The sequence below is a fragment of the Pteropus vampyrus genome, unplaced genomic scaffold, assembly GCF_000151845.1.
Source record: "Pteropus vampyrus isolate Shadow unplaced genomic scaffold, Pvam_2.0 Scaffold131, whole genome shotgun sequence".
NCBI classification, from domain to species: Eukaryota; Metazoa; Chordata; class Mammalia; order Chiroptera; family Pteropodidae; genus Pteropus; species Pteropus vampyrus.
The window spans coordinates 333276-349573 of NW_011888912.1; the positions used below are offsets into that span (position 1 = coordinate 333276).

General features: G+C 40.8%; 1 protein-coding gene across 1 annotated transcript in view; it reads right to left on the minus strand.

Annotated features, from left to right (window-relative positions):
- DENND1B (DENN domain containing 1B) overlaps nucleotides 1-15220 on the minus strand; it is a gene marked incomplete at its 5' end in the record, with an annotated part of 131915 nt that extends 116695 nt beyond the window's left edge. The window contains one exon of the mRNA XM_023534765.1: nucleotides 15186-15220. Within this exon, the coding sequence (XP_023390533.1) occupies nucleotides 15186-15220 (35 nt within the window). The remainder of the gene's footprint in view (nucleotides 1-15185) is intronic.
- Nucleotides 15221-16298: the final 1078 nt, after the last annotated feature.

Sequence of the window (16298 nt, forward strand, 5' to 3'; positions counted from 1 at the left end):
AAACCTCCTTTTTCTTAAAAGAAAGGTGCATAGAGCTGCTTGGTCATCAGCAGGCAGTGAGGTGCAGAACTGGCCCCCACACTGTGCCCTGAGATGTTCAAATTCCCAGGGGCACCCCAAGATGTCTCAAATTGTCAAGGGAAACACCGCCATACTCAGAGTGATTCAATCAGGATGCATTTTATTAAGAGAAAGAATTACATTATAATATGGCAAATTGCACAGAGCCTCTTTAAACAGCTTCTCGTGTTTTTAAAAGTTTTTTAAACTTAGAGGATATATTTTAACTTAAAGTCAAAGAATAACTGTCAATAACGGAGCCCACTGTGGTGTCTTACTTGGCTTTTACTTTCACGTAATATTTCAATCAGAAATACATTTCTCTTCCATCCTTCCTCCTTCAGCTAGGGAAAGCACCGTAAGACTGTGAATTCCAACACAGAAACTGTTTAGATGATTAACTCAGGTTGAGTTATTTTTCACTATCAAACTTTAAAAATGAATTTTAATCGTTAGAAGATATAAATAGCCGTCCTAAAGCAAATCTATTCTGCTAGGATAAGAACTGTGCTGTTGACATATGAATTTCAAGGATTTTGGTTGTACGCATACTGGTCTTAAGTCAGGTGATGAGATCTCCGCAGTCTACAAACTATCGCTTCAGTTTAACCTACCACCAACGAAAAAGCCCAGATTCGAAGGCATGCAGAGTGACGTTACAAAAAAAATATGTATATTTACAATTAGATGGGTAGTTTACTTTGCAAATAAAAGGCAGAATACATTTCTCTCCTTCATTTAAAATAGAGAGAAGCATTTGAAAGGCCTGGGGAGGGGGTGGCCTGAGATAGCAGCATAGGAAGGTACTAATCTCTGCTCATCTCACAGACACTGCAGATCTACAGCTGCACATGAAGCGGTCTGCTCTGAAACACTACCGTCAACCAGCTGAACAGCTCCCCCCATCCCCCGGGCAAAGGGTCAAGGGTGGCATCAAGACAGGTAAGAGAGGTAGAGACGAGCTGAGAACCCCATCTTTGGCACAGCGGCTCACACTAGGAAAGATTTTTTTTTTTTTTATTTTCTGACCACAATGATGTGAAACTAGAAATCAAAAAGAAAATTGGAAAAATAACGAATATGTGGAGATTGAACAACACGCTCCTGAATAACCAAAGAATCAATGAAGAAATCGAAGGGGAAATAAAAAAAATACCTTGAGATGCACGAAAATGGAAATATGACATACCAAAACCCGTGGGATGCGGAAAAAGCAGTTCTAAGAGGGAAGTTCGCAATGACACAGACCTACTTCAAGAAACAAGAGAAATCTCAAACAACCTAACTCTCCACCTAAAACAACTACAAAAAGAAAAACGAAGCCAAAAGTTAGTAGAAGAAAATGATAATGATAAAAGTGAAGATAAACTAGAGACTACCCCTTCCAAAATCAAAAAGATCAACGAAAATAAGAGCTTGTTCTTTGAAAACATAAACAAACTTGACGAACCTTTAACTAGACTCATCAAGGAAAAAAAAGGGCTCAAATAAATAAAATCAGAAATGAAAGAGGAGATATTATAGTGGAGAGCACAGACATACGAAGAATCATAAAAGACTACTATAGACGAGTAATTATATGCTGACGAACTAGACAACTTAGAAAAAATGGATAAATTCCTAGAACTGTAACATCCTCTAAGACTGAATCATGAAAAAATAAAAAATCTGAACAGAATGATTCATAAGGAAACTGAATCAATCATCAAAAACTCCCAACAAACAGAAGTCCAGGACCAGATGGTTTCAATCATTTTATGGATTAAACTCATTTTATGAGGCCAGCATTACCCAAATACTGTAACGAGACAAGGACACCATGAGAAATGAAAATTACAGGCCAAAATCCCTAATAAACATGGATGCGAACATCCTAAACAAAATATTAACAAACTGAATTCGACAATTCATTCGAGGGATTGTACACCGTGATCAAGTGGGATTTATTCAGGGACGCAAGGATGGTTCAACTTCCACAAATCGATCGTTATAATTTATCGTAACAGAACTCAGAACAGTGGGAGTCCGAGGCTGTGGGGGCGAGGTAGGGGGCACAGGGAGTAACCAGGAAGCATCAAGAGGGAACTCTCTGGAATGACAGAAATATAGTCCATATCTTTAAAGGAAAGTGAGTTCACAGGTGTACGTGTGAGTCAAAACTCATTTCATCGGGCACTTGACATCTGAGTTACACCAGATATGAATCATCAGTCCATAGTCACTTAATAGAGAAGTATCTCTGTTTGATAACAAATCATGATCACCCTACCTAAGAAGAACAGGGAAGCTTTGAAAGGTTTGAAACGAGGAAGGGTTTGAATTTTAGAAAGATCACCCTGGCTATAAAATGGAGCATGGATTCGGAAAGATGAGACGGCAGACTGGGAAATCAGACGGGAGGCTTCCGCGATAATCCAGGAGCGTGCTGGTGGCCTAAAGTAAGAAAGTCATGGCCGGAATGCAGAGAAGGGCACAAAACTAAGGTACAGGTAGCAGCGAAGACGAAGCCATCCAGGAAGTAGACGGATAAAATGGCCGTCACTCTGCAGGAAGGATCTGGCCTAGATTAAGACCAACAAAGAGCACAGCAGCGGTTATAAAATAGGAGAGCAATTAAGAGCTGTGACCATTTTGCTGTTCATTGTTATGAGAGATCGATATTCTTCTTCATATTTTATACTCCCCTAGGCAATATTTATTATAATATTTATTATAATATTCCCGAGTTATAAAATCACTCAGTTTCCTCGTACGATGATGAAACGTATCTTTATTCTTCTAAAGACTTGTATCACGATAGAGGCTGTGGAATATGCAGCCAATTGTGCTGTTATCTTCATAATATGTCATCGATCATAGATCAATGAAGTTGATCTTCAGAGATCAGAGATGAATGAAGTTCGTCGCGAACCGGAAAGTCCTAGTTGTTACAACTGGCGTGTTCAACTGGAACAAATAAATCTCCAAAATCTTGGAGGATTTATTCAACTTTGGAGCCCTCCTAATGCCTACCGGAGCCCAGCATGGGTGTCCCACTCTGAGGAAACATTCTTCGAGGTCAGGCGAAGGGACACCAGTGTTAGCACCGTCAGAGCCGCTGAGCCCTGGAACACGATTCGAGCGACTGTGACTTAGGGTTCTGCTTGCTTGTATATTATCTCATTTAATTCCTACCCGTGTGTTAGTCCCTTTGACATGTGGCGGGGGCGGGGGCGGAGGTGGTGGGGAGCAGGGCGGAAAGAATATGTAACTTATCCAAAGTCATCCGGCCAGCAGATAAATGTCAGAGTCGGGATTTGAACTCAGGCTGCAGCTTCCGGCCATCATTCCCCACCCTGTGTATTCTTTTTCTCACTCTGTTTTCACGTAGGTTCCAATCAGCAGAGGCCTAAATCTGATGCCTACTTGGTCTCTATATGGCGGATGTTGTCCATCTACATGAAGAGTTAAGATTATACAATTAACGCTTCAGAACCAAAGTTAAACCTGGCCTAAAAGAGAATAAAAGGCGCCAGCATGTGGAGGAATCATGGGAGCAGAGATGAGATAATATGGCATCGAGGTTCTTCTAGTCCCTTGAAATGAAGTACCGAGGCCAAAAAAATCAAAGCTTTGCTCATATCTATGCTCGTTTACTACTACTGAGAATATTAGACCTACAGTGACAGCAGACACCCAACTCCTTTCCAACAGCAGACTTAAAAATTAAGGCTGAAGCTGATTCTTTCTCACAGAGGAGCAAGATTCCCAGCAATTAAATCTGAAGCATATTGTTTAAAATCTGAAACAGAATCACATCAGAACCAGGGTCATAGCAGAACAAGTAAATAATACGGGAGTAACGCAGGCAGGATGAGGTTAAACAAGGTCAGGAACGTGGGGGTGGGAGAGTCATTATCTTAGGCTCAGACTGGGACCCGCGGGCCAGCCCTGGCTATGTGTTTACGGTGCTTGGCTGGTGAGCACCCAGGGGTCAGGTTGGCCTTGAGCGATTCTAGTCGAAGAAGTTTGCTAGGCATTTTTATCCCCTTCCATTTAAAGCAGGAAAGTAAGTACTCAGTAATTAAAACCTTACTTAGATACGGTCAGCAGGCAGGACCAAAAAAAGCAAGAATCCGGGAGCTCTGACTTGTTTTTAGGTTATCCTAAATGACACAAGGTATTTCTTTTACAAAAAAAAGTTATGCACTCATTATTTTTGGTATGTCAAACTACAATTAAATTTCAAGCCTTAAGCGGTTTGAAGGAATGTTTCTTGAAATCCTAAATAGGAATCCTGTGAGCTATTATTCTGCAAACTTAGCCGGCCCCACCCTTTACAGCACACCCACCTCCTGGAATAAAAATTTCGTTCACACTCCCCGCTGACGTAATCTCTGGCTCTTGCTGAGATTATAAATAAAGGTGCCAATTGCGGTCTTAGCTCTTGTAATGCAGAAGCCTGTCTATGAGAAACTGAACAGCAAACACTGGTTCTTTTCACAGAGAAAGCCACCAAACAGGTCTCACCAAATAGCAACGGCTTTTGGTCACTCCTAGGCTAGTCCACTTTAGCATAAATGACCTTAAAGAGAAAACACAATTTCCTGAGTTTCTTGCAAAAGATTTTACTAAATAAACCAGAAAGCATATGTACATTATATATTTGATAAACTTTCTCGGTTAAGAATGAATTCTCTTGAATAAGTCATCCCATACCTTCTCTTTATTCTTTACAATATAGTATTGTGCTAGGATATGTGGAAAACGAGGAGTGATTAAAAAGACAGGAGAGACTAATTTGTAAAAACAGACTAAGGTAAATTCTGTAAAGTTAGATTCGACTTTTGGTCAACTACACAGTAGAACTAAAATACTTCTTCCTTTCACTGCCATTTTTTTGTGAAAGTCTGACGGACCTTCAGCAAGTCTCTGATGCGACTTGCTGGTGAGTCTCGGTCTGCTACGACCTCTATTCCCACGTCTGCAGCCCATCTCCGGCCATTATCATATCTGACTTGTCTGCAATGTGTGACATCTCATTCATTCACTGAATCAACGTGATGATTCGGTGTTGATCATGTATGAAACGTGTGGGATTCAAACCGAAGTTATCTCCACCTTGACCTTGTCCCTCGCCCCCCCGCCCCCGCCACCCCAACCTGGCAACCTTCCCCCCCCGCCCCGCCCCCCCAGGCATCTGTGGCTTGTCATTCCTTCCTGGGCCACTTTACAACTCATCCAGGGTTCTGTCTTCAGCCCTCACCTCCCCAGGGGAAATCAAACCTCACTGCTACACATACGGGATAAAACTCGGGGTTCTCCAGCCAGATGCGAGGTCCGAACCCGGTTCGGCTGGTCACCTACTGTGTGAAACCGTGTCTCACCCTCTCCCCTCCAGTCACGGGCTTCCTGCTACCTGGAAGATGTCCCAACCAGACTACCCAGCGCATCTGGAGCTGACGCCAGTCCCCTCCCCCAGATTAGGATCCCCCCCCCCCCGCCGCATCTCCCCTCGACGCCCTCACGCTAACTCCTTCCCGGGCCAACTTCGTCCAAGCATTAGAATCAGGCAAGAACGTCCCTTCGCTGTACACGAGGCATCGGATGCTAGTTAAACGCACGGGGACCTTGTGTCTGCGTTCGCAAAAATGACCACCAGGCTGCATCGTTGTCGATATCTGTTACCACTTAGTCCTGGCTTCCCAAGAAAAGTGGCAATGTTGTCACTCGTTTGAAAAAACACATATGGATAAGCATGTAACTATGTATTAGGATAAACTAAATTCTAAAAGTAACAGAAAATAATTCCTATGTCAGACGTCGTATTCGCCATCACAGTTAGTTCAATAGGACAACCACGAAGGTAATTTTTGAAATTACATCTATTTTTTAAAGTATATTAAATTATCGAGGTGACGTTGGCTAACAAAAGTATACAGGTTTTAAGTGTACGATTCTATAAGACACCATCTGAAACTATGTCTATTTAAAGGCCAAACATTAATCAAATGTTGGTACTACTGGAAATATTCCTGCGGAATATCGTGCCTAACATTACATCTTCGACATTTTAAAACTCTCGATTATGCAAAGTCTATTACAATGTACATATTTTATCTCACTCGAAATGAAAATACATCTAGTAAATAATGCTATTAATCTGGACTCTTTTAACTCTCCCTCACCATACAAACGCATTCTTTTTCTCCTCAACACAGCAGCTGGGAGGGAAAGATTTCAGATGATCGTTTTCACATCATATCCCGTCATCTTTTCATCAGTTTTCCTAGCTTTTCTTTGAGCCCCGTTCTTTTACAAGGGGTCTCTCTTTAGATCAATCCATATTTCCATAATCCACAGTGCTGTTTCCTCTCTGCATCCCCCGGGGTGGACTAACCCCCACATCCAGAACTGTGGCTTACAACTGCCATTAAGCCTTATAACAATAACAAGACGACAAAGGAACGGGTGGGGATAAGGCTAGCCGGTGCCATATGTTGATCAAGTTCAACGCTCTCAGCTCACAGAGGATATTTTTTAAACTTCAACATGTTGAGAGTGCAGTGCCTTCATATCTACTTGCTCTCCCCAACTACGTTTCAGGCTTAAATTTTAAACAGGAGTAAACAGCCAGGCAACATTAATTTCAAAGAGCTTATCCATTAATAATGTACTGGGCGGGGGCGGGGGAGGGGGGATCACTAAACCGTAGGGCGCCGTGGCGATTTGTGGGTAGTTAACTGATTTCTCGTGACCCACAAGGCTCCCTCGACTTACTCTCCCTTACCTATTCCTAAAAAGACATTTCCCATTCAGCAGTATGCAGTTATAATAAGCAATTCATAAGCAGTTATAATAAGCAATTAATATTGACTCTGTGCCAATTTTCAAAGATTTTAATTTTTCCATCAAGTAATACCCGAACGTGTCGTTACAGTTGTTTCTACCCTTTGTTTCATAGTTAACAAATTTTAACTTCTTTTTAACTAAAATTAAAAGAAGAATTTTGAAATGCGACATTTTGAACTGGCAGAGAGACTTTCATGCCCCTATATTTGATATATATATATTTTTTTTTTCCTCCTGTCTGCAGAACTGCTTCTGATTCATCAGCCTATGTTATGTCATCTTGAAAAAATTATTTTTCAACTCTTTCTCCCAAAGATTCAGAGCCCTTTATAGGACTAAATCCCAAATTTACTTTGGTCAAGTGTTTACCGATCAACGAAAAGTAAGTTTTTGTGAAACCACATTTATCTCTTTCAATCCGTATTATCTATTATTTAATTTCTATAGGCTGCTGAATAATGCGAGACGTTCCAGGATTGATGTGAACCATTTGCATAGTTACAATAATTTCACTGCCATAAAAATAAATAAAAACCTCCCCTCTAAGAGCTCATTTAAGTAAAACCTGTTCGCCCTTCGGCAGGAAAACAAGGTCGTTTTTTTCAGGGGCTTTCAAATTTGCTATCTAAAATGTATGCAAAAATATTCTTTTCAATAGGAGTTTGCTAGGTTGCAGAGTTCTGTTTTCTAATAAATGCCTCAGCTTTAAAGTAAAATTTCTAATATCACTCTTTTTCCAAATTAGTTTCCCTGTTTGCAATAAATTTAAATTTTAAAAGTAGACAATGTAAGACAGGCATGAAGTTAAAATAAGAACATAATCACATTTTGGCTTGAGATTCCTAACACTGTGTCTACAAAAGAAATCTTGTTCATATAAAGGAAGATGAATAGGGAGAAATGTATAATTATGATGAAAATCTTATTAATTTTAAGCACTTTCCCATATGCTTGCCACGTATAATGTTGTGTTCTGATTCTTCATTTTTAGACACAAGAATATTCAAAAAAAAGTTAACACTATATGTATCTACATGCCAAACTGATAAATATAACTGATATTTTAGGGTCATTAAGATAGATCACTGATAAAATGTTTGGGGTGTGAAATAAAGTGCTGTCATGATACAATTCTCTCACCTTTACAAAACTTTAATTAAAAATTTAAAAGTCCATTTGTCTTACAAATATGTGTTCTTATGTCATGTATATATATTCATAGGGGTAATGAAAAAAAAATTAACCATCACAACTCAAAAACTGGCTCAAGACATGTAATTTTTTCCACTGGGAAAAACAGGAGTTGGTATAGAATGCAATTAAATGATTTTGGCTTTTTTCTGTGTCTGATATGATCAGCTGGTAGTTAAAAATGACAATCGAGTCCAAACAGACAACAAAAATAGTTTTTAAAATACATAGACACAAACATTTAAATATTTATTTTGAAAGTACTAAGATTTAAGAAATTACTTTCAAATAATTTAGATCTTCATGACTGATGCAAGAAACAAAAATTTTAAATGTCTAGCTATTAATCTACCTCGATTAAATCATTAAAGTCTGTATTCATTCTGACCAAATCAATCTCTTTAAAAATCATTAAAAGAAAACTATTTAAAAAATAATGTGTAAAAAATTTTTTTTAAAGAATAGGCATTCTTCCTAAACCATGCAGATCAAGCATTAGACATCGCTGAACATTCAAAAAAAAAAAAAAAAAGCAATTGTATATAGTGCTGAGTACATTTGTTTTGGGATCAGCTAACTATTTGGCTACATGCAGTTACAAAAGACCAATGAAGATACAGCTAAAGGGTAAGATTTAAAATTCATTTCTATTATTGTATAATACATGGTTTCTTACTACTAGTCACTCTTAGAATTCTAATTCAACATGTTTACTGATCATTTCTACCAAGATTTCATTATTTAACGAAATTTTTATTATTGTTGCAATTAAAAATAATTATGTGACATGCACTTTTCTCAAAGCGTTTCTAAATGCATTTTCACTTAGCATGGGAGCACATACTAGGTCGTCAATATATATTGATTTTTAATTTTTTAAACCTTTTACAGACATGTGAAAAGAAAGAAGGAACACGCAAGCCAGATGCTCATCATAAACGGTAGACCTACTAAATCTTCATGTCACCTAAACCCTCGGCTCGCAGTAAATTGAGTTCATTAACATCTAATCATTGGGTACCCAGATCATTTCGAAGATAGAATACTGAAATATTGACTATGAAGCACAAAATTTCAGTCTGCAGACTTCTTATTTTTGTGTGCTGTAGAAAGGTCAATACCTTTGGGTCATGTCAGCGAACTGGTCCCTTTCCCCCACTTGATGAGGAAATTAATGGGATGTGCGACTTTAGAAAGTCACGTCATGGGTATCCATGAGGCGTGGTGGTCTGTTAAAATGCTTGTGGGGGACAAAAAGCTCTGTTACCCACCCCCCCCCAGCGTTTTCTCTTCTTCTGTGAAACAGAAGTTAGTTACTTAGTTTACAAGTAATAACTAGGATGAGTGGTTAAGACTACATTAGAAACAACTGTGTCAGATAAATACAACTGTGTGCCCGCTTTTGTTTTCAAATAGTTTTGTCCTGAAACAACAGTTCTTGCGCTTTTTGTTATTGTGATTGTTACTTCTATATTCTTGGGACTTACTGACACTGGTCAAAAGCTATTATTTATATGGTAACAATATGAAAGGTTATTCTTGCCTCTGTATGCCTCCGAGAAGCCAAAATTCTGTCTTAACGGAATAAATGTACTTAATCCTGACTTTATTATGTCTTTTTGTTATTTAAGGGGAGGGGGGAGAGAAGCACAGAAGTTCCTCATTCGTGAGAGAACTCTTCAATCATGTTATTGTCTATATTTATGTTTAAAGGTTTCATTGCCACTTTGATCAAACGGATGAACAAGTTGTTGCTTCTTAGGCATGTATGGACTCCATCTTGAAGACCCAAACCTTCTAACACCTTTGCGAATTTTGCCTTCCCAAACTCAGACTCTGAATATGGAAAAGTATCAAACACGCCCGGGGTATGCCCTCCTATCTTCTATAATGAGACGTTGGAAATAGTTTGGTTTGCTCGATGTTATTATTATAAGGGCTACATACGAAAAGCTGACAGATCAGAAAAGGTACTTGGCCTGCCCCAGGTTAAGTCCGTATACGTAAATTTTATAAATGGGAATATTTCAGAAATCACATGCTTTATGGGAAGTTCTTAGAATCCAAAATATGTTTTACTTTACAGGAAAACAATGATCAAAACCCTTGTGAAATAGTTCTGTTTTCTTATACTTATCAGAGTCCTAGCGATGCTTTGAGGATATTAGGCAATGTTAATATAATATTTTCAGTTATAACTTGTTATTATTGAATGTGTTTACTTGGCCATAAGCTCACCTCTGTTTTAAATGCCTGGCATCTTCTCGGCTGGGGTTGCACATGAGGCTTGGCCATGAATTTCTACTACACAAACACATTTATCTAGGTCTTATTCCAGACATACTAAACCTCTTCACTCGATAGCCTTGGAATATTCTTGCTATAGTATGTCTCAGGATCACTGTATGTCATACCTCAAGATTTTTCCTCTGTAGAAATTTTGTTCGACCCATTTTTATAACTCAGATATAACTCTGACTCCTTTGAGAACAGGCTTACTCACTGCTCTTGGACATATTTTATCTAAAATTTTTTGAATGGCCCTATTATTTTCATTTTTCATATAAGAGCAATAGCCAAATTTCGTTTCCCATATTTTATTTTTATCGTGAAACCTCGACAGACCTCTCACATTTGAAAACTACCAGTGATAAATTAACTGGAGACATGAAGTCTCTGTCACCGACCTACAGTTCGGTTTTGTTTCTGATACTAAGTGGGTCAGTCTGGGAGCCTCGTGGAAAGGGTTGTATCAGGTGTTCTGAACCACTGACACTTCAGAGAAGAGACTCTGGGGTGACAGGCCTGTCAGCGGACGTCACTCAGATAAACTTCAGGCCACTCCGGTGGCCTGGATCAGGACTGTGAAGACGCATTTTAGTCAAGAAGCAGAAAGTCTCGTGACACCGTCAAGCCAGGGTCCGGCAGAAGGAAAATTAATTGCATCGTATTGAATAAACCAATGAGGGAAATTTTACTGTTTGGGATATTGTTGCTGCTGTTTTAATGTTCTGTTTCCTGGACATATAAGGAAGCTCTTTGTCTCATTCCTGAGCTGTCTGTACCCACAACAATGTAGTAAGCTCTGCTTCTGTAAACTGAACATTTTAAAATTATGTGTGATTCTCGCCGATTCATTCTCTCCCCAAATCCAGAAACTCTCACCTAAGTCCCTTATACTTCTCATGACAATATTGTTATTTGCGTCAGGTCAATTTTTAACAATCTGTTTTTCATTTTACCAGGATGTAACTGGAAAAAATTGATTACACAATCAAGGCCTTACTTAAAGGGTCGTATCTGAGGAAGATCCTTGTCTGATCAGTCACACTGAGGCACGTGTGAGGAGCAAAGCCAAGCTGTCCTTATGCAGCCTACGAGGCCTTCTCGGGAAGAGCAGCCTGATGGCCGGGCCAACGGGGCCCAGCCTTACAGACGAGCAGGCGGCCCCTCCCTCACGGGCTAGGAACCTCAGCAAACACCGTGAGCCTTGGGAAGAATTCACCAGAGTCATAGGTCATACACAAAAAGTCTGCGGAGGAGGTTTTCTTGGACTTGGTTTCCTGGCTTTAGCAAATAACGGGCTTTTGAAAAGCCCAATCTGAAATTTCTCATGACAACTTCCAGAAAGAAGATAATTTTGTCAACGTAGCCTCTGGCAGATGACAGACACGCAGAGGAAATTCGCAGAGGCTTATAGGCTAGATTAACACTCTTGCTGCTCCTGTGTAAACAATTGGGCTGACTCTGACGGGACTCGTCTTATTATTTTTAATCTGGAATCATCTTTCTTTGATAGTATCATGGTCGCAAGAGGTTGGCTTCGATGGAGGACAAGGCACTGTCAAACACTCTCTGACGGAGGCCTGACTGATTTCCCTCCTCCCTCAGCCTCCATGCGAAGAAGCCACTGTCGCATCTGTTTGTAAATTTATTAGAGCATTCCTGACTTATCCATATAATTGTGGTGCTTTGAACATTACTTTGAACAGGCTGTAATATTTTACTGGTACCCTCATTAGCTAATGAGTTAAAAAAAACTTCAACAAAAATAAAATCTTATGCATATTGGTATTAGAGTCATAATTATATCTTCTTTTAAAAATTATTCTTCAATGCTAGTCTCAGAGACATTTCGTCTAATGGGGCAAACAGAAAGGGAAGAGATGGTAGATCTAATAAGGGCCATAATGCGGGAGACATAAAATGCTGAGGGAACTCCCAGGAGGTCCATTCGATCCAGACTTGGGACATTAAAAAAGGTTTCTTGGAGGAAATGACCTCTAAGCCAAGACAGAAACGGGGGTGCGAGCAGGAGATCAGCATTTCAGACAGCAAGACTCAGACGTTCGAGGAGAGAATGTGAATGAACGGTACATAACGGAAACCGACGTTCGCTATGAAACACAGACTTTTTTTTTTTTTTTTTTTTTTTTTTACTAGAGAGGGAAAAGGAGATAGACAAATACGAGGCTCGGGGTGTAAACGAAGGACCGGAAATGAGGACCTGGGTCCCGCTAAGGAGGCTGAGCCCTTCTCGAAGGTGTGGACGAGGACAACAGAGTTTGCTAAGATTCAGGACTGCGATCCTGAGTTTGCTAAGATTCAGGACGGCGACCCCGAGCCGCTCCGTCCGGCTGGGAGCGATGGCCCGCTCCTTTCTGGCTGTCTGGCTTCGGCCACTAAGCACCCTGCAGTTCCACTTCTCCATCCGCGAAGTAGGGGTGACAGCGGTCCCTTAACTCCCAGTGGTTTCGTGAGGGCTGAAAGGGCCGGCGTGGGAACGGGGGAAACGGCCCGTCACACGGTCAGGGACCCGCGACAGGGGTAGCAGCACGTGCCTCGTAGGGAGAACCTTCTTCTGCCTTCGAGACCACAGCGCTGTGCAGAGTAAATTCGATAGGGACAAAAATAGACGGGACTGAGATTGTTTCTTTGGCTTAAATAACTGCTTTCAAATTACAAAGATACTGAGGGAAAAACGGTGATGATCAACTTTTTTTTTTTTTTAAAGAGCTCAAATAAGTGAGTAGGATTTAGATCAGTATTTCAAGCAGAAAAAACACCGGAGCTTAACGATCATTAATAGCTCATGCTTTTGCGTGAGGCCAAGCTGCCTTCGGGTCTCAGTGCATCCCGTCACAAGCAGTGTGACCCCAAGGAGTTTCCTTACCCGGCTTTGGGATGCTGGGGGGACTGGGAGAGAAAGGGGGCTCTGCGCGTAAAGCGCCTGGCACGGGAGCCAGGACACGCTGAGCGCCAAGCGAAGAGCCTTCTGAGAATTATTACCACTGAAGCCGTCTCGGACCCCGGGAAAAGGCCGTAGGGGAAGAACCAGTCAGTACGGGAGATAAGAAAAGGTAAGAAGAATGGGACATGTCCACAGAATACTTGCGTCACCTGCAGTATTCGGAACAGTCACCGAGAAGCGCAGAGCAGAACCGCCCTCCAAGGCCCGAGGCTGGGTTCCCGCCCCACGTGGAGTTCGGTTTCTTTAGGTTTAAAGTCCGGTCATGAGACATCGTGGCTCGCAAAGCCCCTTCCAGCTCCAGCCCTCGACCAGCCTCTCTGAACGGCTAGGACCCGGGATCCCAAAGGCCACGCCGGGACATGTGGCTCGCTTTTGCATTTTCCTGAGTATGTGAGGGCTCACCGTACCCTCGCGGACACAGAATCAAAGCGACATTCCAGCCCCGACTGGAAGATCCCCGTCCCCAGCTCATCAGTCTGCAGAGGGACAGCAGCGGGCGTCACCAAAGCCCCCGAAGCCAAGCCGGATCAGGACGCCGCCTAACCCTGGGGTCCGCGGCCACCCGGGAATCCTCGGGGGCAGTTCAAGAGGTGGCAGCCGCACACCAAGACCTGGACAGGTTCGTTGTCACGTCAGTGGATGAGGGGGACTTGAGAAGATGACGAGAAGGAGGAGCTTCCAAGTGGTAAAATGAGCAGCTAAGGACACGTGATGTGGGGACAGGTGGAAAAAGCCGCTGTGTATGTCATCTGCGCACACGTGACACACTTCCAAACCTCTCCTTTCTCCACAGGGCTAAGAACAGATGGAGGCGCACGCCTTCTTGTTAACGACAGTGAAACCAGACAACAGTCATGGATTATGCTGTGCCCAGGACACCGCATTTTCAGGGGGACTTCCCAGTCTGGTTTACCAACTTCCACGTGAAGAAAATTCTTCTTCCGCATATCTCGAAATCACGCGGATGCAAGATTACTTCTGAATGAACTGCTTTCAACAAAGACTCTATCAGCTTTCATTTTTGTAAATTATAAGAATTATGGAAATCACATCTGTGAGCTGCACTCACGGTCGTACGCTGCTTTCAGAACTTTAAGTGAGGATTTCTTTGTAGACGATTAAAAGGAACCTGTTCATCATTTTCTCCCCCCCTCCCAAAGGGCTTTCTTCCATCAACATTTAAATTTGCAGAAAATGTTAACCGTATATTATAGAATTCACTTCAGAATGAGAAATCTATAATATGAATTTGCAAAGATTTTTTTTCTTTTTACATAATCCATTTTGGCCATACTACACAAACTATAGAAGACTGTAAAATACAAACGGAATAAATTCACTCCATTTTCTCTTAAGAAAACAAAGCTATACATAAAACTATTTAAAAATAAGAAACAGTTGTCCATTCAGTGTGTATGCGTAAATGATTCAGACATCACCGTAACGAAGAGAGAACCGATGGCCGGTTCACAGCACTTACTACTTACTTCCAAATAGACCGAAATAATAGGGGGCTCAACAAAGTAGGGTATTGTCAGGACTTTCTGACGGGGAAATATATCATGTTTCCAAGTACATACTCCGTAGACAGATTAAAAGAATACGGAAACACGTTGAAACTGAAAACATTCGGTTCCCATTAGTTTTAATATAAGGGCTTGTTCATCACCCAGCGACTCGGTGACTTTACAGATTTCCCACGTATATTCTGCACACGTGGCTTTTCTGCTCTGAGCTGACCGAGAGAAAATATTTATAGCGGTTCATGTGCGGTAGCAGTAGTAGCAGTAACAGTAGTAATAATCGTAATACCCCAATTTTAAATGTTTTGTAAAAATTACATGGTTCTAACCTGGTCTGCAAAGTCCTCTGGGAATTTCCACAGAATCACTGGATCTGTAAATAATTGATACATGGCATTAAACAGAGGCAAAAAAAAACACATTCGCAGCAACAGCTTTGTTAAAACACTTAAAATTGTCAAAGCTACCCTTTAAAATAGTTTTTAAAATTTTCTTTAAACATTTACAGTTGATGAGGTTCAAAATTAAATATTTTGATCTTTTAAGGAATCGTGTGGATCGTCAAACAACTCTTAAAATTATTCTGGTGCTCTCGAAACTCAAAGCATAAAAGCAATTTAATAGATAATTCTAGCCTTTCTAGATGTGTGTTCCCAGAATATTCTAAAATTAGCATCACGACTCAAAACAACGAAGCTCTTTTTGCTCATAGGTAAGCAAATTCTAGCTAAGGTAATGAAAACGGAACTTCGAAGATCCTTAAAATATAATCCAGGTTGTTTAGAGATATCGTTTTGCTACTTCTATTTCTTTTAAACAAGACCTATTACGATAAAATGAGAACCTTCATCAATCACCTGATAGAGTAATTCCAAACTTAACCAAACAGGGCTAATGGGTGAGAATTGAATTGAAAACACCTTGACAAAGAAAGCAATTTCCTTCCTTCGCACCCCTCTGAAGCTGTGGGTGATCTTAGCAATCAAACCATCAATGGCGAGGGGCCGTGTGTCCCAAGGGCCCTTCTTGAGAGTTAAAAAAAAAAAAAAAAAAAACCAGCAACAAAAAAGTGAAAGAAATGCTCTACCACAGATGTTCAATCTTGATTAATCTATGACAAGAAACTTACAACTGAGAATCAATGTTTTGACGTTTTTCAGATACCAATCATTAAAAGCCAACATGAACGTTTTTTGGTTTTTTTTTTTGACAAGAACACAGGGGGGAAGAAAGTGAATGGGTTGCTTCTAGAAAGATGGCCTTTTATATAAAATCTGAAATACCTTTTAGTCAGCCGAGCTGCTCATCATCCCCTAAAGCAACTGCTTGCATTATGACTTTCTTATAGTGGGGAACAGCCGAGAGGCCATGCTTTAAGGCAGCTCTCAGACGAGCATTGGAGACACTTGTTTTTGTATATTCTTTTTACAAGTTCGTGATTC